This window comes from Hyperolius riggenbachi, chromosome 10 (assembly GCF_040937935.1).
Source record: "Hyperolius riggenbachi isolate aHypRig1 chromosome 10, aHypRig1.pri, whole genome shotgun sequence".
In the NCBI taxonomy this organism is placed as follows: Eukaryota; Metazoa; Chordata; class Amphibia; order Anura; family Hyperoliidae; genus Hyperolius; species Hyperolius riggenbachi.
The window spans coordinates 5218925-5244065 of NC_090655.1; the positions used below are offsets into that span (position 1 = coordinate 5218925).

Here is a 25141-nt window from a genome sequence, read left to right on the forward strand (position 1 = left end):
GGTTCAGCATCTAAAGTCAGAAAGGCAGAGATACAGAATCGTTTAACAATAGCAAGGTCAGAGAGTAGCCAGAATCATACACAGGTTATCAGAAATACAATGTAAAAATAACTAACTATAGATAGATGTATATCCCAAACACTGCATATACATCTATCATTAACTGGAACCTCACTAGGTCTGAGCGCTAACACGAGTGTATTCGCAACAGCAGACGAGTTGCCAATGAACAGTGAAGGCTTAACCATCTTAGCGGTATGGACGAGCTCAGCTCGTCCATCACCGCCGATGGCTGCCGCTCAGGCCCTGCTGGGCCGATTTTGTTCAAATAAAGAGCAGCACACGCAGCCGGCACTTTGCCAGCCGTGTGTGCTGCCCGATCGCCGCCGCTCTGCGGCGATCCGCCGCGAGCAGCGGCGAAAGAGGGTCCCCCCAGCCGCCTGAGCCCTGCTCAGCCGGAACAAATAGTTCCGGCCAGCGCTAAGGGCTGGATCGGAGGCGGCTGACGTCAGGACGTCGGCTGACGTCCATGACGTCACTCCGCTCGTCGCCATGGCGACGAAGTAAGCAAAACACGGAAGGCCGCTCATTGCGGCCTTCCGTGTTACTTCTGGCTGCCGGAGGCGATCGGAAGAACGCCTCCGGAGTGCCCTCTAGTGGGCTTATGAAATAGTTTTTTTTTTATTTAAAAAAAAACCTCCCGCAGCCTTCCTGGCGATCTTATTAGAACGCCAGGGTGGTTAAGAAGCCGAGGAGAGCCTAGCGCCACGCCCCCTAGCAATCAGCCAATCCTAGCGGCGCGAGTCACTCCTGACGTCAGCCGACCGGTCAGCTGACGCGCCTTCTTCCAGCATAAAGGTCCTGTCTCCGTGCGTGCGCCTGCACGATACAGAGACCCTATGAGCCAGAGACAATGCCGTTTCCGGCGTGCTGGACGCCGCCGGGACGGATAAGGCCTGTGAACAAGGAACAAAGGCGGCTGCGGATCTATCCTGCGCATCCGCAGCAGCCACAGTTTCAGACGTTACAATATCCCTGTTGATCCAGAGGAAGGCACAACACCAGCCTGCTCCCTCACATATCCCTGCTGATCCAGAGGAAGGCACAACACCAGCCTGCTCCCTCACATATCCCTGCTGATCCAGAGGAAGGCACAACACCAGCCTGCTCCCTCACATATCCCTGCTGATCCAGAGGAAGGCACAACACCAGCCTGCACCCTCACATATACCTGCTGATCCAGAGGAAGGCACAACACTAGCCTGCACCCTCACATATCCCTGCTGATCCAGAGGAAGGCACAACACCAGCCTGCACCCTCACATATCCCTGCTGATCCAGAGGAAGGCACAACACCAGCCTGCCCCCTCACATATCCCTGCTGATCCAGAGGAAGGCACAACACTAGCCTGCACCCTCACATATCCCTGCTGATCCAGAGGAAGGCACAACACCAGCCTGCACCCTCACATATCCCTGCTGATCCAGAGGAAGGCACAACACCAGCCTGCCCCCTCACATATCCCTGCTGATCCAGAGGAAGGCACAACACCAGCCTGCACCCTCACATATCCCTGCTGATCCAGAGGAAGGCACAACACCAGCCTGCCCCCTCACATATCCCTGCTGATCCAGAGGAAGGCACAACACCAGCCTGCTCCCTCACATATCCCTGCTGATCCAGAGGAAGGTACATCACCAGCCTGCTCCCTCACATATCCCTGCTGATCCAGAGGAAGGCACAGCACCAGCCTGCTCCCTCACATGTCACTGCTGATCCAGAGGAAGGCACAACACCGGCCTGCTCCCTCACATATCCCTGCTGATCCAGAGGAAGGCACAACACCAGCCTGCACCCTAACATATCCCTGCTGATCCAGAGGAAGGCACAACACCAGCCTGCACCCTCACATATCCCTGCTGATCCAGAGGAAGGCACAACACCAGCCTGCACCCTCACATATCCCTGCTGATCCAGAGGAAGGCACAACACCAGCCTGCTCCCTCACATATCCCTGCTGATCCAGAGGAAGGTACAACACCAGCCTGCTCCCTCACATATCCCTGCTGATCCAGAGGAAGGCACAACACCAGCCTGCACCCTCACATATTCCTGCTGATCCAGAGGAAGGCACAACACCAGCCTGCCCCCTCACATATCCCTGCTGATCCAGAGGAAGGCACAACACCAGCCTGCACCCTCACATATCCCTGCTGATCCAGAGGAAGGCACAACACCAGCCTCCACCCTCACATATCCCTGCTGATCCAGAGGAAGGCACAACACTAGCCTGCACCCTCACATATCCCTGCTGATCCAGAGGAAGGCACAACACCAGCCTGCACCCTCACATATCCCTGCTGATCCAGAGGAAGGCACAACACCAGCCTGCCCCCTCACATATCCCTGCTGATCCAGAGGAAGGCACAACACTAGCCTGCACCCTCACATCTCCCTGCTGATCCAGAGGAAGGCACAACACCAGCCTGCACCCTCACATATCCCTGCTGATCCAGAGGAAGGCACAACACCAGCCTGCACCCTCACATATCCCTGCTGATCCAGAGGAAGGCACAACACCTGCCTGTTCCCTCACATATCCCTGCTGATCCAGAGGAAGGCACAACACCAGCCTGCTCCTTCACATATCCTTGCTGATCCAGAGGAAGGTACAAAACCAGCCTGCACCCTCACATATCCCTGCTGATCCAGAGGAAGGCACAACACCAGCCTGCACCCTCACATATCCCTGCTGATCCAGAGGAAGGCACAACACCAGCCTGCACCCTCACATATCCCTGCTGATCCAGAGGAAGGCACAACACCAGCCTGCACCCTCACATATCCCTGCTGATCCAGAGGAAGGCACAACACCAGCCTGCTCCCTCACATATCCCTGCTGATCCAGAGGAAGGTACAACACCAGCCTGCTCCCTCACATATCCCTGCTGATCCAGAGGAAGGCACAACACCAGCCTGCACCCTCACATATTCCTGCTGATCCAGAGGAAGGCACAACACCAGCCTGCACCCTCACATATCCCTGCAGATCCAGAGGTAGGCACAACACCAGCCTGCACCCTCACATATCCCTGCTGATCCAGAGGAAGGCACAACACCTGCCTGTTCCCTCACATATCCCTGCTGATCCAGAGGAAGGCACAACACCAGCCTGCTCCTTCACATATCCCTGCTGATCCAGAGGAAGGTACAACACCAGCCTGCACCCTCACATATCCCTGCTGATCCAGAGGAAGGCACAACACCAGCCTGCTCCCTCACATATCCCTGCTGATCCAGAGGAAGGCACAACACCAGCCTGCACCCTCACATATCTCTGCTGATCCAGAGGAAGGTACAACACCACCCTGCTCCCTCACATATCCCTGCTGATCCAGAGGAAGGCACAACACCAGCCTGCACCCTCACATATCCCTGCTGATCCAGAGGAAGGCACAACACCTGCCTGTTCCCTCACATATCCCTGCTGATCCAGAGGAAGGCACAACACCAGCCTGCTCCCTCACATATCCCTGCTGATCCAGAGGAAGGCACAACACCAGCCTGCTCCCTCACATATCCCTGCTGATCCAGAGGAAGGCACAACACCTGCCTGTTCCCTCACATATCCCTGCTGATCCAGAGGAAGGCACAACACCAGCCTGCACCCTCACATATCCCTGCTGATCCAGAGGAAGGTACAACACCACCCTGCTCCCTCACATCTCCCTGCTGATCCAGAGGAAGGCACAACACCAGCCTGCACCCTCACATATCCCTGCTGATCCAGAGGAAGGCACATCACCAGCCTGCTCCCTCACATATCCCTACTGATCCAGAGAAAGGCACAACACCAGCCTGCTCCCTCACATATCCCTGCTAATCCAGAGGAAGGTACAACACCAGCCTGCTCCCTCACATATCCCTGCTGATCCAGAGGAAGGCACAGCACCAGCCTGCACCCTCACATATCCCTGCTGATCCAGAGGAAGGTACAACACCAGCCTGCTCCCTCACATATCCCTGCTGATCCAGAGGAAGGCACACCAGCCTGCACCCTCACATATCCCTGCTGATCCAGAGGAAGGCACAAAACCAGCCTGCTCCCTCACATATCCCTGCTGATCCAGAGGAAGGCACAACACCAGCCTGCACCCTCACATATCCCTGCTGATCCAGAGGAAGGCAAAACACCAGCCTGCGCCTTCACATATCCCTGCTGATCCAGAGGAAGGCAAAACACCAGCCTGCACCCTCACATATCCCTGCAGATCCAGAGGTAGGCACAACACCAGCCTGCACCCTCACATATCCCTGCTGATCCAGAGGAAGGCACAACACCTGCCTGTTCCCTCACATATCCCTGCTGATCCAGAGGAAGGCACAACACCAGCCTGCTCCTTCACATATCCCTGCTGATCCAGAGGAAGGTACAACACCAGCCTGCACCCTCACATATCCCTGCTGATCCAGAGGAAGGCACAACACCAGCCTGCTCCCTCACATATCCCTGCTGATCCAGAGGAAGGCACAACACCAGCCTGCACCCTCACATATCTCTGCTGATCCAGAGGAAGGTACAACACCACCCTGCTCCCTCACATATCCCTGCTGATCCAGAGGAAGGCACAACACCAGCCTGCACCCTCACATATCCCTGCTGATCCAGAGGAAGGCACAACACCTGCCTGTTCCCTCACATATCCCTGCTGATCCAGAGGAAGGCACAACACCAGCCTGCTCCCTCACATATCCCTGCTGATCCAGAGGAAGGCACAACACCAGCCTGCTCCCTCACATATCCCTGCTGATCCAGAGGAAGGCACAACACCTGCCTGTTCCCTCACATATCCCTGCTGATCCAGAGGAAGGCACAACACCAGCCTGCACCCTCACATATCCCTGCTGATCCAGAGGAAGGTACAACACCACCCTGCTCCCTCACATCTCCCTGCTGATCCAGAGGAAGGCACAACACCAGCCTGCACCCTCACATATCCCTGCTGATCCAGAGGAAGGCACATCACCAGCCTGCTCCCTCACATATCCCTACTGATCCAGAGAAAGGCACAACACCAGCCTGCTCCCTCACATATCCCTGCTAATCCAGAGGAAGGTACAACACCAGCCTGCTCCCTCACATATCCCTGCTGATCCAGAGGAAGGCACAGCACCAGCCTGCACCCTCACATATCCCTGCTGATCCAGAGGAAGGTACAACACCAGCCTGCTCCCTCACATATCCCTGCTGATCCAGAGGAAGGCACACCAGCCTGCACCCTCACATATCCCTGCTGATCCAGAGGAAGGCACAAAACCAGCCTGCTCCCTCACATATCCCTGCTGATCCAGAGGAAGGCACAACACCAGCCTGCACCCTCACATATCCCTGCTGATCCAGAGGAAGGCAAAACACCAGCCTGCGCCTTCACATATCCCTGCTGATCCAGAGGAAGGCAAAACACCAGCCTGCACCCTCACATATCCCTGCTGATCCAGAGGAAGGCACTCTACCAGCCTGCTCCCTCACATATCCCTGCTGATCCAGAGGAAGGCACAACACCAGCCTGCACCTTCACATATCCCTGCTGATCCAGAGGAAGGCACAACACCAGCCTGCTTCCTCACATATCCCTGCTGATCCAGAAGAAGGTACAACACCAGCCTGCACCCTCACATATCCCTGCTGATCCAGAGGAAGGTACAACACCAGCCTGCCCCCTCACATATCCCTGCTGATCCAGAGGAAGGTACAACACCAGCCTGCACCCTCACATATCCCTGCTGATCCAGAGGAAGGCACAACACTAGCCTGCACCCTCACATATCCCTGCTGATCCAGAGGAAGGCACAACACCAGCCTGCACCCTCACATATCCCTGCTGATCCAGAGGAAGGCACAACACCAGCCTGCACCCTCACATATCCCTGCTGATCCAGAGGAAGGCACAACACCAGCCTGCACCTTTACATATCCCTGCTGATCCAGAGGAAGGTACAACACCAGCCTGCACCCTCGCATATCCCTGCTGATCCAGAGGAAGGCACAACACCAGCCTGTACCCTCACATATCCCTGCTGATCCAGAGGAGGGCACAACACCAGTCTGCACCCTCACATATCCCTGCTGATCCAGAGGAAGGCACAACACCAGCCTGCTCCCTCACATATCCCTGCTGATCCAGAGGAAGGCACAACACCAGCCTGCTCCCTCACATATCCCTACTGATCCAGAGGAAGGTACAACACCAGCCTGCACCCTCACATATCCCTGCTGATCCAGAGGAAGGTACAACACCAGCCTGATCCCTCACATATCCCTGCTGATCCAGAGGAAGGCACATCACCAGCCTGCTCCCTCACATATCCCTGCTGATCCAGAGGAAGGCACAACACCAGCCTGCTCCCTCACATATCCCTGCTGACCCAGAGGAAGGTACAACACCAGCCTGTGCCCTCACATATCCCTGCTGATCCAGAGGAAGGTACAACACCAGCCTGCTCCCTCACATATCCCTGCTGATCCAGAGGAAGGTACAACACCAGCCTGCACCCTCACATATCCCTGCTGATCCAGAGGAAGGCACAACACCAGCCTGCACCCTCACATATCCCTGCTGATCCAGAGGAAGGCACAACACCAGCCTGCCCCCTCACATATCCCTGCTGACCCAGAGGAAGGCACAACACCAGCCTGCTCCCTCACATATCCCTGCTGATCCAGAGGAATGCACAACACCGGCCTGCACCCTCACATATCCCTGCTGATCCAGAGGAAGGTACAACACCAGCCTGCACCCTCACATATCCCTGCTGATCCAGAGGAAGGCGAAAAACCCTTACAAGGCATGGTCCAATTAGCCCCAAAAGGGAAACCATTCCTTCCTGACTCCAGATGGCAATCAGATAAAATCCCTGGATCAACACCACTGGGCATTACCTAGTAATTGTAGCCATGGTTGTCTTTGTGAAGGCCTAGGGACGAAAAGCTCATCCGTCAAGCTTTTATACATTGTAATATATTAATACAGCAGCTATGCAATAAATTACAATGGCAGTTTTCAGAGCAGATAAACTGTACTTTGGGAACTTGTAATTTGTAAATGGACAATAATACTTGTGCACAAAAGCAAATATGATAACTGGGTAATAAAAGTAGGAAAACCCATTTTAACTGAATGTTCTATCAGAGTCTATTCCTAAGAGTTCTCATCTGAGAGATGTGTAGAGAAGAGTCGCCACGTGCAATAATCTGTGCAATGTTCCTCCTAATGAGCGCAATCAATACAAACATTAATATCCCATGAGTACGTGACTATGGCTGCGTTCTGTCCTCCCGGGATATTCATATTTGTATTGATTGTCCTCATTTACAGGGATGTTGCACACATTACCGGTCTCTTTTTATCTCTTTCAAATTAAACCTCCTGACATACTTCATTGTTTCTCAACAATATTAAAGGAAGACTAAAGCGAATAAAAAAAGAGAAAAATACAGATACTCACCTAAGGAGCAAGACGTTTTAAACCAGGATGATACCATTTATTGGCTAACTAAAAATGAATAAAAATAAGCAAGCTTTCGGTCTTGCAGCCTTTGTCTGGCTTATATCCTGTTAGTTTGCAAAGTGGTGGTACAGATAGCTTATATACATTCAACATCAAAAGGGAAAACAGATATTTTTTCAAGCATAAATACATGTCATTAAGATGCCTTAATTCACACACCATCGACCTGGGGTTAGAGGTTGTTAGCTGAGATAAGAATCCTTGTTTACTCCATGCTCACAGACCTGGGATTAGGATTGACCCAGAGGTATCGTAAATTCTTAGTTCACAAGTTCAGCTATAAAGGCTGAGAAAGTTCAAATATCATCAGCCTCATACCAATATAGAAAGTTGTTGTCCTTATTCAGACCCTTCTGCACAGCTTTGAAACAATTTATAAATTTTGTTTCTGCTATTAATCGATCATTTGACGTTTTGAAGCCGCCCTTCAGGGCAGTGACACGAAGATCATCCATGCTGTGTCCGTTGGACCGAAAGTGTGTAGCAACTGGGAGTCCAGATTTGGTATCATTAATAGTGTGGCTGTGTCCATTTATACGTTTGCGCAGAGTTTGTCCAGTTTCTCCTACGTACATAACATTGGGGCATTTAGCACACACGATCAGATATACCAGATTGGTGGACCCACAGGAAAATGTACCTTGTACTCTGTACTCCTGTTGTGAACCTGGTATCGTTACCCTGTCAGTGGAGTAAATGTGTCTGCAGGTCCCACATATTTTTTGTCGGCAGGGTGATGTTCCGTTTTGTTGAGGAGAGGGCAGGCTCTGGGTGCTATAGAACCCTCCCTCTCTTCTCAGGGCCCCTGTGTAGTGATGAGCAGAAATTGCGCCCATGCGTAAATATGCATCGTATTATGCATCGTAATCATAATGTAACATTTTGGGGGAATCGCGCAATTAATTTCGTAGTTAATTGTTACCATTTGTAATTACTTATGAATTTACACCTAATTACGTGCCGACTTTAGCGGTGAATAGCAAAGACCGCCTGTCTTTGGGAGCGCTCGGGCCTCCCGCGGCGAGGGGTTGGAAAGGGGTATCCAGCGCTGGAATGCGGGGACCGTAGGAGGACTGGGAAGGCTCTATAGCACCCAGAGCCTTCCCTCTCCTTAGGGGAGTATCTGTTTTGATTTGTTTTTTCAGACTCACTTTTGATGACTCTGATGGCCAAGTATCCTCCACAGTTAGAGCTGGCTCAGACGGGCTTCTGCGGGACTACTGGCGGCGGCTGGTTTAGCAGATACTAAATGCTTTTCAGCTACTGAGACAAAACTCCTTCAGCATCGGTTCCCAGGGTTTCATCAGGTCATTGCATTTTGGGCTCCTAGGGGGACAAGGAAACGCTGAAAATGAGCCTATGCTGGACACTACACGTGGTGTCCAAGACAAGGCAATGGGATCCACCACAACGGTAATGTGAAAGAAGTCAAAAGCTATGGCCAGCACGGTGGCGTAGTGGTTAGCGATCTCGCCGTGCAGCGCTGGGTCCCTGGTTCATATCCCAGCCAGGTCAACATCTGCACGGAGATTGTATGTTCTCCCCGTGTCTGTGTGGGTTTCCTCCGGGGCCTCTGGTTTCCTCCCACATCCCAAAAACATACAGATAAGTTAATTGGCTTCCTCCTAAAATTGGCCCTAGACTACGATACATACACTGCACGATACATACCGGTACATAGATCTAGGACTCTGGTAGGGATTAGATTGTGAGCTCCTCTGAGGGACAGTTAGTGACAAGATAATATACTCTGTACAGCGCTGCAGAAGATGTCAGTGTTATATAAATACTAAATAATAATATTGATTCATGCTTTTAAATAGTTGCAAATGGTCATAAAGATTTGTTTCCAAAATCCTTTATCCATTTATTTACTTTTAGTTTAAAATTTGCTTTAATAGATTGACTTAAATACACACTGAAGAGGGAAAAAAATGATGATGATTTGTATGTGTAGTACAGCTAAGAAATAAATCATTAGGAGCAGAGATATAAGTCTAATATTGTTTCCAGTACAGTAAGAGTTAAGAAACTCCAGTTGTTGTCTATGCAAAAGAGCCATGGAGCTCCACGACTTTCAAAGTTGCTGAGAGCTTTGTCTACTGAAGCTTGTTATCTCAAGTTTCAATGTATTTTATTTTTCTCTCCAGAGGACAGTTTAATAGTTCACTGGCCTGCTCTGTAAAATCATTTAGAATGCTGAGTAGTGTGTAAACTGCAAATATTAGAGAATGATGCAAGGTTATAAAAAACACACTATATAACTAAAAATAAAAATGAGACTATTTTCTTTGCTACTAATGTTCTAGTAATTATCTGTACTACACAACCAGTTCATTCGCTTTAGTGTCTCTTTAAAGGGGAACTATAGCGAAAAACTGTAAAATTTAAAATTCATACTTAGGCACACATATAAGATGTACAGATTATTATATTGATTAATTGTACAGATTAATATATTACTATATATTTTTTTTTACTTTATATGTAGCTGTCACTTACAGCAGATGTTATAATCAACCAACTCTGAATCTCTTACTGACAGTTTTTTGACTAGTTAATCTGCTCATAGGGAATTTTCACAATTTCTTTTGTCTTCCAAGGCAGTTCTTGTGTGAGAAGGCCGCCTGCAGCCCTGCACAGCATCTTTGTGGAGGTCCTCTCAAGGAATGCTTTAGAATCCGTTAAAAGAAATCTTGTGAATCCCCCATACAGAGATGGATTACTCCAAAACCTGTCAGTAAGAGGTTCAGATTTGGTAGATTTTAATCGCTACTGTAAAGGCCCTTACCCACCTTGCAATTTTCCTGAAGACCAGTATTTTTTTTTTTTTTTTTGAGCGACGAGCAGTCGTTCCTCTGATCTCCTGACGTGGGTACAGGCGCTTAGCAGCGCGCGGCTGTAATCACTGTCACAGCCGATCCTTGACCACTCCTGCGCAAAGTACCGAGATCGCTTAGTCTCGTTCGCTACTGTCGTGTAGCGTCGCGCATACCCTTCGGCAGGAGTAGGGATTGAAGAGCGATAGTTGCCGTAGAACGTCGCAGTGATCCGTCTTCCTCCGTCGCGAGCTGAGTATTCAGCTTAAAGAGGAACTCCAGTGAACATTTTACAGCTGGCAGGTGATGATGTCAGTGGAAGTAGCTGCTGCATGGTTTTTGGCAGTTGGAAACAGCTGTGAACAGCTATTTCCCACAATGCAGCAGGGTTCACAGACAGGAAACTGACAAAAGTTTGAACTTTTCTTGTGGGAGGGGTTTCACCACAATATCAGTCATACAGCGCCCCCTGATGGTCTGTTTGTGAAAAGGAATCGATTTCTCATGTAAAAGGGGGTATCAGCTACTGATTAAGATAGTTCAATTTTTGGTCGGAGTTTCTCTTTAAGTAGCAGATGCTCAGGAAGTAAAAGTTTCTGGTGCATTTACTCTGGGACAAGTATATGTACAAATGCAATTTCCATTTATTTTGCCATAGCGCCCCTTTATGGTGGCCACCCACAATACAGTGTCTGATATTTTCTTTCAATTCAAAAATTACAATACATTTTTCTGATGGATTGTAGCATTTGAAAAATGTGACTAATGTAACTCACACACACACTTTCAGATTTCCCCCCAATTATGAAAAAGATTAAAAATTTTGAAGAAATTGCTTGGGTCAATAATAAGGAAACTGACCATCTATCTTACGCCAGACAATTTTCATAAAAATTGAAAAGAAAAATCTGCCACTCCTGATTCACTTATATCTATAAAAATAGGAAATTCGATCGGATATCTCGCTCCGGGGATAAAAAAAAGTTTTAATTTTTCTGTACAGCCAATTTACTTAAAGCAGTAGGATCAGCCATACTATGCCAGGGAAACAAAAAACACATATATAAGTAGATAAATACTTGATCTACTTACATAACACGTGTATTGTACTGTCCACGTTTTTATTTCAGTGAATATTATATAGTAACTGAAGAGAATTCTGTTCCTGGTGGGGGCCATGTCTTTTGCCCACAGTTTTAGGCTAAATCCTGATGTCATTTCTACCCTTTACTTTCTTTCTTTTCTCCTCCAATCGCTGAGTAACCTCAGCCATGCTTGTAAACACAAGTGAGCAGAGGATCATGTTTCAGATAAGCAGCTGGCAGGGAAATAAATGGAAGAGGAGGAATATAATCATAGCGCCCAACTGTCCCTATTTCGGAGGGATAGTCCCTCTTTGGGAGCCCTGTCCCTCTTTCCTCCTCATTTGTCCCTCTTTCAGGACTTTGTCCCTCTTTCTAGGTAAATATATATTTTCTCTACAAAAAAAGTGTTTATTTGGCTCTAAACTTTATTCTCATCCTTTAAATTGATATATTACTAATTGTAAAATGTTACTATGAAGGAAAATGAACCAGGATAGAGAGGACTACTGTGGTTTGAATAATAAAACAACATATTTTTCTTATGAAATCTGTATGGAATGCGTGACTAGGGGTGTGACGGGGGCGTGATCAGGGGTGTGGCTTGGGTGTGGCTTAAGTGTCTCTCTTTCTCATCTCAAAAAGTTGAGAGGTATGTATATTATAGATAAAAAGAACCCCCAGCATGCAACTGTTTGTCAATGGCTATTAAAGGGCCAGTGTTTCCTTAAAGGGAAGGTTCAGGGAGGGTGGGTAAAAAATAAAAATCAAATTCCACTTACCTGGGGCTTTCTCCAGCCCGTGGCAGGCAGGAGGTGCCCTCGCCGCCGCTCCGCAGGCTCCCGGTGGTCTCCGGTGGCGCGCCCGACCTGGCCAGGCCGGCTGCCAGGTCGGGCTCTTCTGCGCTCCAAGGCCCGGAACTTCTGCGTCCCACGCCGGCGCTCTGACGTCATCGGACGTCCTCCGTGCTCTACTGCGCATGCGCAGAACTACTGCGCATGCGCAGTAGAGCACGGAGGACGTCCGATGACGTCAGAGCGCCGGCGTGGGACGCAGAAGTTCCGGGCCTTGGAGCGCAGAAGAGTCCCGGCCTGGCCAGGTCGGGCGCGCCACCGGAGACCACCGGGAGCCTGCGGAGCGGCGGCGAGGGCACCTCCTGCCTGCCACGGGCTGTAGGAAGCCCCAGGTAAGTGGAATTTGATTTTTATTTTTTACCCACCCTCCCTGAACCTTCCCTTTAAGTATGTGATAACTCCAAACCATAACAGCAGAAACAGTTTTGAAAGTTTTGAATGCAGGATTAGCATCTTTATCACAAAGGCTGCATTTCCACTTGTGCGGTGCGAATCGCCGCGGTAAAAATTTGCATGCGGATGCGAATTTCGCAGGCGGGTCTATGCGAATTTTCATGCGAATTCGCATGGATGACGATGTATGCGAATTTAACCATGGCAGTGCTGGTGTGATTTTCCATTGTTTCTATGCGAATTCGCATGCGAATTCAATTCGCTTACACAAACCTCATGCAAATTTCCTATTAAATACATTGTATGCGATTCGCATATCGGTATGCGGTATGCGAATTCTAATGGCTTTGCCTTGCGATTTTTTTTTTCTGCACAGAAAACCGCAAAGGAATCCTGACAAGTGGAAACAGTCCCATTCACTTGTATTGCTATGCGAATTTGCATGCGAAAACCGCATGCGATTTCGCGATAGTGGAAATGGGCCCTCAATACACTCAGACCAGTTGCTGCTGAAATCTGATTTTTATGGTGACAATCCCGCTTTAATCCAATTGCCGTTTAGTGGAATGTTTTTGTGTATGGTGTGTGATTACCTGATAACTAGTTGGAGTTCCTGCTGAGCCCAGCTAAAGTGCCATTTGTTAGGACTTGCGTTTGATTGGCCGTAGTTGATGATTAAACGTTTTTCTTTATCTTTTCGCCCAGGAAAGCGATGAGACGGAAGTGGATAGAAACAAGTGCTGCACGCTCTGCAACATGTTCTTCACGTCCGCCATCGTCGCTGAATCTCATTACCAGGGAAAGATTCACGCCAAGAGAGTCAAGCTGGTCCTCGGGGAATCGCCAGACATTCCGGCTCGAACAGGTGAGAGACGCTGCATTCTACCTGCGCAGGGGAGCGCTGAAATCATTGGGCGCCGCTACTGGAAGGTTGTGAGGCAGTAATGACGCTTAACCCACTTCAAGAATAAAACTCCCCTCTAATCCCACTTTCCATAATTGTGTTCTGCACGAATTCTCAGTAATGGGAGGTTCTAATCACTTGTGAATGTCCCGCCCTCCTCTTCGCTGCGCCCCAGGCCACTCTGTCTCTAACGTGTTAGAATTGCTATATTCTTACATGAACGAGAGCTGGAGAATCATATCCCCCTCTCTCGCCTCAGCTTTGTACCTTCCTGTCTGAACTGCTTGCTGCTTGGACATTGGAATCTGTTGATGCTTATTGATATTCAAATCCTTCCACAATCAGGGCCTCGGATACCTGAAGGACTTGTTGCATCACCCCCCCCCCCCCCCCATTCAATCTTAGATCATAAGGTCCTAAGAACTTGGTCATCCTCAGTGTCCACCTTGCAACCTTTGGAGAAGACAGAGCCTTCTGTCATGCTGCCCCTACACTTTGGAACTCCCTTCCACACCCAATCAGGACATCTCCATCCCTGGAAGCATTTCAAAAGCCAAAACTGAAAAGCCCCCTGTTTAGTCCAGCATTTATGAACACCTGACTATTTCCTCTTTAACACCGTCCAACCAGCAACCCTGTATTGATCTGAGACTTAGCTATGCGCTTTGAGTCCCGTGTGAGAAAACACTTTACAAATAGTATTGTATTCATTGTCCGGTATAATTTTGTCCTCATTAAACAAGGTATTCGCAAGTGTTCAGGTACACATCAGCAAAAAGTCATCTCCTTAAAGGACCAATGAAGAGAGAGTTATATGGAGGCTGCCATGTTTATTTCCTTTTAACCAGCCTGGCGGTATGGACGAGCTCAGCTCGTCCATCACCGCCGGAGGCTGCCGCTCAGGCCCTGCTGGGCCGATTTTCATCAAATAAAGTGCAGCACACGCAGCCGGCACTTTGCCAGCCGCGTGTGCTGCCTGATCGCCGCCGCTCTGAGGCGATCCGCCGCGAGCAGCGGTGAAAGAGGGTCCCCCCAGCCGCCTGAGCCCAGCGTAGCCGGAACAAAAAGTTCCGGCCAGCGCTAAGGGCTGGATCGGAGGCGGCTGACGTCAGGACGTCGGCTGACGTCCATGACGTGACTCCGCTCGTCGCTATGGCGACGATCTAAGCAAAACAAGGAAGGCCGCTCATTGCGGCCTTCCTTGTTTATTCTGGGCGCCGGAGGCGATCGGAAGAACGCCTCCGGAGCGCCCTCTAGCGGGCTTTCATGCAGCCAACTTTCAGTTGGCTGCATGAAATAGTTTTTTTTTTATTTAAAAAAAACCCTCCCGCAGCTGCCCTGGCGATCTTAATAGAACGCCAGGGTGGTTAAGCAATACCAGTTGCCTGGCAGCCCTGCTGATCCTCTGCCTCTAATACATTTAGCCATAGCCCCTGAACAAGCATATGCAGATCAGGCTTTTCCGACATTACTGTCAGATCTGACAAGATTAGCTGCATGCTTGTTTCTGTTATTCAGATACCACTACAGCCAAAAGACCAGCAGGACTGCCAGGCAACCGGTATTGTTTAACAGGAAATACATATGGCAGCCTCCATATCCCTCTCAGTTGTCCTTTAATTCACAGTTCCAGATCTATGAGCGATTATGCAAAAGATTCCTTTATTCATTTCTATAGCTAGACGTTCATCCATGACTGCAGACAGCTTGGTAGTTTTATAGTCCGCTTTCTAGCAGGCCGGTTCTGTCAGTTTTTGCCTTCATCAGGGCCAGCCATGGATGGATCTGGTGTTACTGTAGGCCAGGAGTCAGGAACCTTTTTGTCTGAGAGAGCCATAAACGCCACATATTTTAAAATGTAATTCCGTGAGAGCCAAACAATATGTTTCAAACTTGGACAGTAGGGCTTACGTCCCTGTTGCCATGGTGATGTGTATACAGTTGATCTGCCAGGCAGTGGCAGTGTCAGACACGTCTTCAGCTTCTCTTGGGTTTCAGCAACATCAGCAATTTCCCCGAGAGCCAGACAGGAGAAATACCGACTAACAGCGTGTACAATTAGCTAGCTGACTTGGGGGTTGATTCACTTAGTAGGATGAGATCCCTGCACTTTGGCCCAATAGGCTGCTTGTCAAGTGACAGGCAGCCTATTGGGCCAATCAAAATGCAGGGCTCTCGTCCTACAAAGTCACTGGACCTCACAGGATCAATAGTGAGACAATTGGAGCAGCCGTTAGTTTTGGGGTAGCGCGAGCAAGTTAGTAGTGCATGCTACAGCAGTAGTGTGCTGACTCTGAAAATCTTACTTGCACTGTCACACTGAGCTGTGCTGCTTGAGCCGTGTAGCTATGTGACTCAACCCTACTGATTTGTCTGAGCCAGATGCAGCCATCAAAAGAGCCACATCTGCCTCCCGAGCCATAGCTTCCCTACCCCTGGTTTAGAGCATGCGAGGTGAAGGTGTTGTAGACTACTCAGGTAAGGGCTCGTTTCCACTATCGCGAATCCGCATGCATCCAACGCATGCGGATTCGCACATGTAATGCAAGTGGATGGGCCTGTTTCCACTGTAGCGTTGTTGAGGTGCGTTTTTTTTTGTGGTGAAAAAACGCACAAATGAGCCGCAGAATTCGCCTGCGAGTGGAATGCATGCGAATCGCATGCAATGCATTTAATAGGGAAATCGCATGCGGTTACCCCATGTGTTTTTTGCTGCGATTTCTCATAGGTACCAATGTAAATTCACACAGGCAGTGACATATACACACATATCGCATATACCCTCACCTATGCGGATTCGCGACAAAAAAACGCATGGGCAATCGCATCCGCATGCGATTTCATCAGCGGTGGAATCCAGGCGATTACGCACCGCAATAGTGGAAACGAGCCCTTAGTCACATTGACCCAGAACTGGTAGGATTTTTGTGAAGAGCTTAAAGGAACCAGAAAAGTGCCCTGCTTAAAAACTAGGCAAAGTTCTATATCGCCTTCCTGAGACAGGAACTGAAATCTACCAGCACCTGTGAAGCTGGAAACTTGTGGATACCATCTGCCACGTGTAACATTGCCACGGAGCAGGTGAGAGCAGGACTTCCTCTACTCAGGGCGAGTGCTGATTGTGCTTGAAGAGCCGCTCTGTGTACGGTCCAGGTGTGCTGTGCTTCATGAGGAGAGGGGGTTAGAATGGCCACGTGGTTTGTGGTGTGGCTTGTAGTGTGTTTTGGCCACGTGGCTTGTAGTGTGATCTGGCCACGTGGTTTGTAGTGTGATCTGGCCACGTGGTTTGTAGTGTGATCTGGCCACGTGGTTTGTAGTGTGATCTGGCCACGTGGTTTGTAGTGTGATCTGGCCACGTGGTTTGTAGTGTGATCTGGCCACGTGGTTTGTAGTGTGGTCTAGTCATGTGGCTGGTTTATTGTTTATCTGGCCACATGGTTTGTGTTGTGGTCCGTGGTCTATTTATGTGGTTTTTGATGTGGTCTGGTCACATGGTTTATTTCCTTTTTAACAATGCTCATTCACTGGCTATCCTGCTGATCCTCGGCCTCTAATATTTTCAGCCGTAGCACCTGAACAAGCATGCAGCAGATCAGGCGACTGAAGTGTGACTGGATTAGCTGCATGCTTGTTTCAGGTGTGTGATTCAGACACTGCTGATGCCACAAAGATCAGTAGGACAGCCAGGCAACTGGTATTGTTTAAAAGGAAATAAATATGGCACCCTTTATATCCCTATCTGGCTTGCATGCAAACTGGGGGCAAATTGTATGCAGTTTGGAATTGGGCCAATCGACTGCCCTTCTTGATGATAATTTAGCTCATTACTAAAGCTGTACACAGTTTTGCATTATATTTGCATGCAAGCTGGAGTTCTTTGCATCTCATTGACCATCTCCATAGTAACAGGGTTACTCAGTATTGCAGCGTTCCATGTATACACATTACAGGGTTACTCTGTCTTGCAACATTCCATTCATACACATTACAGGGTTCCTCGGTCTTACAGCGTTCCATGCATACACATTACAGGGTTCCTCGGTCTTTCCGTGTTCCATGCAGATACACATTACAGGGTTTCTCGGCCTTGCGGCGTTCCATGCATACACATTACAGGGTTCCTCAGTCTTGCAGCGTTCCATGCATACACATTACAGGGTTCCTCAGTCTTGCAGTGTTCCATGCATACACATTACAGGGTTCCTCGGTCTTGCCACATTCCATTCATACACATTACAGGATTCCTCGATCTTGCAGCATTAGATGCAGATACACATTACAGGGTTCCTCGGTCTTGCAGCGTTCCATGCATACACATTACAGCGTTCCTCGGTCTTGCAGCGTTCCATGCATACACATTACAGGGTTCCTCGGCCTTGCAGCGTTCCATGCATACACATTACAGGGTTCCTCAGTCTTGCAGTGTTTCATGCATACACATTACAGGGTTCCTCGGTCTTGCCACATTCCATTCATACACATTACAGGATTCCTCGGTCTTGCAGCGTTCCATGCATACACATTACAGGGTTCCTCAGTCTTGCCACATTCCATTCATACACATTACAGGATTCCTCGGTCTTGCAGCGTTCCATTCATACACATTACAGGGTTCCTTGGTCTTGCAGCGTTCCATGCAGATACACATTACAGGGTTCCTCGGCCATGCAGCGTTCCATGCATACACATTACAGGGTTCCTCGGTCTTGCAGCGTTCCATGCATACACATTACAGGGTTTCTCGGTCTTGCTGCGTTCCATGCATACACATTACAGGGTTCCTCAGTCTTGCAGCGTTCCATGCATACACATTACAGGGTTCCTCAGTCTTGCAGCGTTCCATGCATACACATTACAGGGTTTCTCGGTCTTGCTGCGTTCCATGCATACACATTACAGGGTTCCTCAGTCTTGCAGCGTTCCATGCATACACATTACAGGGTTCCTCCGTCTTGCAGCGCTCCATGCATACACATTACAGGGTTCCTCGGCCTTGCAGCGCTCCATGCATACACATTACAGGGTTCCTCGGCCTTGCAGCGCTCCATGCATACACATTACAGGGTTCCTCGGCCTTGCAGCGCTCCATGCATACACATTACAGGGTTCCTCGGCCTTGCAGCGCTCCATGCATACACATTACAGGGTTTCTCGGCCTTGCAGCGCTCCATGCATACACATTACAGGGTTCCTCGGCCTTGCAGCGCTCCATGCATACACATTACAGGGTTTCTCGGCCTTGCAGCGTTCCATGCATACACATTACAGGGTTCCTCGGTCTTGCAGCGTTCCATGCATACACATTACAGGGTTCCTCGGTCTTGCAGCGTTCCATGCATACACATTACAGGGTTCCTCGGCCTTGCAGTGCTCCATGCATACACATTACAGGGTTCCTCAGTCTTGCAGCGTTCCATGCATACACATTACAGGGTTACTCAGTCTTGCAGCGTTCCATGCATACACATTACAGGGTTTCTCGGCCTTGCTGCGTTCCATGCATACACATTACAGGGTTCCTGGGTCTTGCAGCGCTCCATGCATACACATTACAGGGTTCCTTGGTCTTGCAGCGTTCCATGCATACACATTACAGGGTTCCTCAGTTTTGCAGCGTTCCATGCATACACATTACAGGGTTCCTCAGTCTTGCAGCGTTCCATGCATACACATTACAGGGTTCCTCGGTCTTGCTGCGTTCCATGCATACACATTACAGGGTTCCTGGGTCTTGCAGCGTTCCATGCATACACATTACAGGGTTCCTCAGTCTTGCAGCGTTCCATGCATACACATTACAGGGTTCCTCAGTCTTGCAGCGTTCCATGCATACACATTACAGGGTTCCTCGGTCTTGCTGCGTTCCATGCATACACATTACAGGGTTCCTGGGTCTTGCAGCGCTCCATGCATACACATTACAGGGTTCCTCGGTCTTACAGCGTTCCATGCATACACATTACAGGGTTCCTTGGTCTTGCAGCGTTCCATGCATACACATTACAGGGTTCCTCAGTCTTGCAGCGTTCCATGCATACACATTACAGGGTTTCTCGGCCTTGCAGCGTTCCATGCATACACATTACAGGGTTTCTCGGTCTTGCAGCCTTCCATTCATACACATTACAGGGTTTCTCGGCCTTGCAGCGTTCCATGCATACACATTACAGGGTTCCTCGGTCTTTCCGTGTTCCATGCATACACATTACAGGGTTCCTCGGTCTTTCCGTGTTCCATGCATACACATTACAGGGTTCCTCGGCCTTGCAGCGTTTCATGCATACACATTACAGGGTTCCTCAGTCTTGCAGCGTTCCATGCATACACATTACAGGGTTACTTGGTCTTGCACCTGAGGAAGGCGTGGACCTACGCCGAAACCGGTAGTGACGTCAGACAGCAGCCACTGCGCACCGCTCCCCGCAGAAGGACGCTCTCGTGTGACTCCATCCACACCTCCAGCCCTGGCCAGGCTGGAATGTACTGAGGCGACCTACTGACGGGCCATGCAAGGCGCAGTATCATTTTATATATTGTAAGTGCACCTATTGTTGCGTGTTGATTAGATACATTTTTGGTAATGCACCATTGGAGCGCTCTCTGTCTCCCCCTACCCTTCTGTTTTTACTAGTGACTGGCTCCATCCAGCAAAAAAGAGCTGCACCGAGGGTACATTTAAAGGGCCAACACTATACTGTAGAGCGCAAGTGTATACAAACTTTGCTTGTGGAACTTTTCATATTACTGCCCCGCCTGCCTCTCCCTCCACAGGCTTAAGGGGAACCTTAACCTGGACCTGAACTCTTGCACAGGACAGAAGGAAAATGTAGAGAAATCCACCCTGTATGTATTTAGAGAGTTTAAGGTGGGTACACACATCAGATAAAAGTCTTTGGAAAATGAAAGATCACAGACCAATCTTACCACCCTTCATGTAGTATGAGAGCCATACTCTACACAGTCTATTCTATGGAGCTGCACTCCCCATCAGACAGAAATCTTACCCCCTTCCATGTAGTATGAGAGCCACACCTACACAGTCTATTCTATGGAGCTGATATCCCCATCAGACAGAAATCTTACCCCCTTCCATGTAGTATGAGAGCCACACCTACAGTCTATTCTATGGAGCTGCACTCCCCATCAGACAGAGATCTTACCCCCTTCCATGTAGTATGAGAGCCACACCTACACAGTCTATTCTATGGAGCTGCACTCCCCATCAGACAGAGATCTTACCCCCTTCCATGTAGTATGAGAGCCACACCTACACAGACTATTCTATGGAGCTGAACTCCTTATCAGATAGAAATCTTACCCCCTTCCATGTAGTATGAGAGCCACACCTACACAGTCTATTCTATGGAGCTGAGCTCCCCATCAGACAGAAATCTTACCCCCTTCCATGTAGTATGAGAGCCATACTCTACACAGTCTATTCTATGGAGCTGCACTCCCCATCAGACAGTAATCTTACCCCCTTCCATGTAGTATGAGAGCCATACCTACACAGTCTATTCTATGGAGCTGCACTCCCCATCAGACAGACATCTTACCCCCTTCCATGTAGTATGAGAGCCATACCTACACAGTCTATTCTATGGAGCTGCACTCCCCATCAGACAGAAATCTTACCCCCTTTCATGTAGTATGAGAGCCATACTCTACACAGTCTATTCTATGGAGCTGCACTCCCCATCAGACAGTAATCTTACCCCCTTCCATGTAGTATGAGAGCCATACCTACACAGTCTATTCTATGGAGCTGCACTCCCCATCAGACAGAAATCTTACCCCCTTTCATGTAGTATGAGAGCCATACTCTACACAGTCTATTCTATGGAGCTGAACTCCCCATCAGACAGTAATCTTACCCCCTTCCATGTAGTATGAGAGCCATACCTACACAGTCTATTCTATGGAGCTGCACTCCCCATCAGACAGAAATCTTACCCCCTTTCATGTAGTATGAGAGCCATACTCTACACAGTCTATTCTATGGAGCTGCACTCCCCATCAGACAGTAATCTTACCCCCTTCCATGTAGTATGAGAGCCATACCTACACAGTCTATTCTATGGAGCTGCACTCCCCATCAGACAGAGATCTTACCCCCTTCCATGTAGTATGAGAGCCACACCTACACAGTCTATTCTATGGAGCTGCACTCCCCATCAGACAGAAATCTTACCCCCTTCCATGTAGTATGAGAGCCATACTCTACACAGTCTATTCTATGGAGCTGCACTCCCCATCAGACAGTAATCTTACCCCCTTCCATGTAGTATGAGAGCCATACCTACACAGTCTATTCTATGGAGCTGCACTCCCCATCAGACAGAGATCTTACCCCCTTCCATGTAGTATGAGAGCCACACCTACACAGTCTATTCTATGGAGCTGCACTCCCCATCAGACAGAAATCTTACCCCCTTCCATGTAGTATGAGAGCCACACCTACACAGTCTATTCTATGGAGCTGAACTCCCCATCAGACAGAAATCTTTGCAAGATGCTGCACAAACAGATGCTGTACAGACACAAAAGATTAGTATCTGCAAAAGATCTGTTCCTGACAAAAATCCGTTCCTGCAAAAGATCCGTTCCTGCAAATTGCATTCATAGTCTATGATATCTGCAGATCATCATACACACCTTGTTTAAAGGCAGCCATACACTGGTCGATGTGCCATCAGATCGACCAGCTGACAGATCCCTATCTGATCGAATCTGATCAGATAGGGATCGTATGGCTGCCTTTACTGCAAACAGATTGTGAATCGATTTCAGCCTGAAACCGATCACAATCTGTTCAGCTGCTCCTGCCGCCTGTCCTCCCCACGCGCATACATTACCTGAGGCTGGCTCCCGGGCATCTTCTCCACGCTGCACCGCTCTGTTCTTGCTCCATCTCGGCGCTTCCTGTGTCACTCCGTGACCAGGAAGTTCAAATAGAGCGCCCTCTATTTGAACTTACTGGGTCACTGCAGTGACCCAGGAAGCGCCGGGATGGAGCGGGTGCAGCGCTGAGAAGATGCGGAGAAGACGCCCGGGAGCCTGCATCAGGTAATGTATTTTTCATCGGATCGGCCGCCGCTAGCGACGCGCACTTTACCCGCGGGCGATCGAGGGTAATTTCCCGCACGGCGCGATCGACGGACCGATCCGATTTCGGGAGGAAATCGGATCGTCGGCGGCGTTTACCGCGAACGATTGGCAGCAGATTCGATCCCAGGATCGAATCTGCTGTCGAAACGGCCGGGAATCGGGCCAGTGTATGGCCACCTTAACAGACATTCATCTGCAGATCAGATCCAGATGGATTTTCAGATCTGCAGATGATTGTCTGATCTGCAGATGAATGTCTGTTAAACAAGGTGTGTATGAGGATCTGCAGATCTCATAGACTATGAATGCAATTTGCAGGAACAGATCTTTTGCAGATACTGATCTGTTGAATGTGTACAGCATCTGTGTGTGCAGCATCTTGCAAAGATTTCTATCTGATGGGGAGTTCAGCTCCATAGAATAAACAGGGGTCCCCAACCTTTTTAAGCCCGGGGCCCACTATCCCGACCAAACTTTTCTCTGGGGCCCCTCGGGGGGAGGGGGCGTGGTTAGTGGCGGCAGCCCCCTCTCTTTTACCTGATTTTGAGTGTAGTATATAGGTAAGTAGGTATCTAGGTATAGTTGCCCCCAGTATAGGTAGCTAACACAGTTGCCCCTGTATAAGGACTATAGTTGCCTCAGTATAATTAGTTAGGTAGTATAGTTACCCCAGTATAGCAAGTACAGTTACCACACTATAGCTAGTACAGTTAGCCCAGTGTACCCAGTAATTACCCCAGTATAGCTGCCCCAGTGTAGCTAGCAGAGGTGCCCTCTCCCCCCGCGCGACCGCCGCTCCTGTTACCTTATGAGCGGGCGTCCGCTTCCTTCCTTATATTCCTCCAGCCGCGGCTCTCCTCTTCGCAGCATGTCGTATTACAGCAGCGCTTCCTGCGCGGCTGCTGTAAGGAGGGAAGGAGGTGCGGCTTCCTGTAGCGGCGATACGCATCACCGTTACTATGGGAACCGCTGTCCCGGCTCCCTTGGTTCCTTACAGCAGCCGCGCAGGAAGCGCTGCTGTAATACGACATGCTGCGCAGAGGAGAGCCGCGGCTGGAGGAATATAAGGAAGGAAGCGGCCACCCGCTCATAAGGTAACAGGAGCGGCGGCCGCGGGGGGAAAGGGAGAAGCCGCAGCCCCCCAGAAATCTGCCCAAGGACCCCCAGGGGGCCGCGGCCCCCAGGTTGGGGACCCATGGTGTAGAGTATGGCTCTCATACTACATGGAAGGCGGTAAAATTGGTCTGTGATCTTATATTTTCCAAAGACTTTTATCTGATGTGTGTATGAGCCTTTAGCCTGTGTAATTCCCCCTCATCTGTGCCTAATCACAAGTTGTAATTTGATTTCTCAGCTTTTTCAGGGCAGAACTGCTAATTTGTAAACACAGGATGTTAAACCTATGTCTGTTTCCATGAAAGCAGGAAGTGGACACACTGCAGATTTATTGCAGGATTTCAATCAGCTGTAACAAAGAAATGTTTTTCTTTGAAGATTATTATGCTGTTGCTTATCTCTTAGATCAGAGATGACGTTCTGATTTCCGGTCCGCTTTAAGTGACAAGGGACAGGATGAGAGTGTTCCTTTTCTTCTTCTTTTGCCTAAAAGTGTTAATCAGCTATGCAACTGACAGTTCTTCTCCAGTTGGTACCCAGTCGCACTACAGCGTCCCTCACTGATAATGAATTAACAGCCATAAAACACCAGGCAGACAACGGCTTTTGAGAGCAGGGGTAGATCAAAATAAACTAATTAAATAAACGATTGTATCTATCTTGCTTCTCTTAAAATGACTTTTTAAGATATTCCACAGTTTTATTTGATGCTTAACCATCTTAGCGGTATGGACGAGCTCAGCTCGTCCATCACCGCCGGAGGCTGCCGCTCAGGCCCTGCTGGGCCGATTTTGCTCAAATAAAGAGCAGCACACGCAGCCGGCACTTTGCCAGCTGCGTGTGCTGCCCGATCGCCGCCGCTCTGCGGCGATCCGCCGCGAGGAGCGGCGAAAGAGGGTCCCCCCAGCCGCCTGAGCCCTGCGCAGCCGGAACAAATAGTTCCGGCCAGCGCTAAGGGCTGGATCGGAGGCGGCTGACGTCAGGACGTCGGCTGACGTCCATGACGTCACTCCGCTCGTCGCCATGGCGACAGGAGAAGCCAAACACGGAAGGCTGCTCATTGCGGCCTTCCGTGTTACTTCTGGCTGCCGGAGGCGATCGGAAGAACGCCTCCGGAGCGCCATCTAGTGGGCTTTCATGCAGCCAACTTTCAGTTGGCTGCATGAAATAGTTTTTTTTTTTCATTTAAAAAAAACCCTCCCGCAGCCGCCCTGGCGATCTTAATAGAACGCCAGGGTGGTTAAATGTACTTTTTAAGTTTTTGCTGTTTTATTGTTTTTGCTCAATGACACATT

General features: G+C 49.4%; 1 protein-coding gene across 5 annotated transcripts in view; it reads left to right on the top strand.

The window, feature by feature from the left end:
- Positions 1–25141, top strand: part of ZMAT4 (zinc finger matrin-type 4) — a 761540-nt gene that overhangs the window by 344952 nt on the left and 391447 nt on the right. For all 5 annotated transcript variants that reach the window (XM_068255194.1, XM_068255195.1, XM_068255191.1 and 2 more), the window contains exon 4: positions 13424–13583. In XM_068255194.1, the coding sequence (XP_068111295.1) occupies positions 13424–13583 (160 nt within the window). The remainder of the gene's footprint in view (positions 1–13423; positions 13584–25141) is intronic.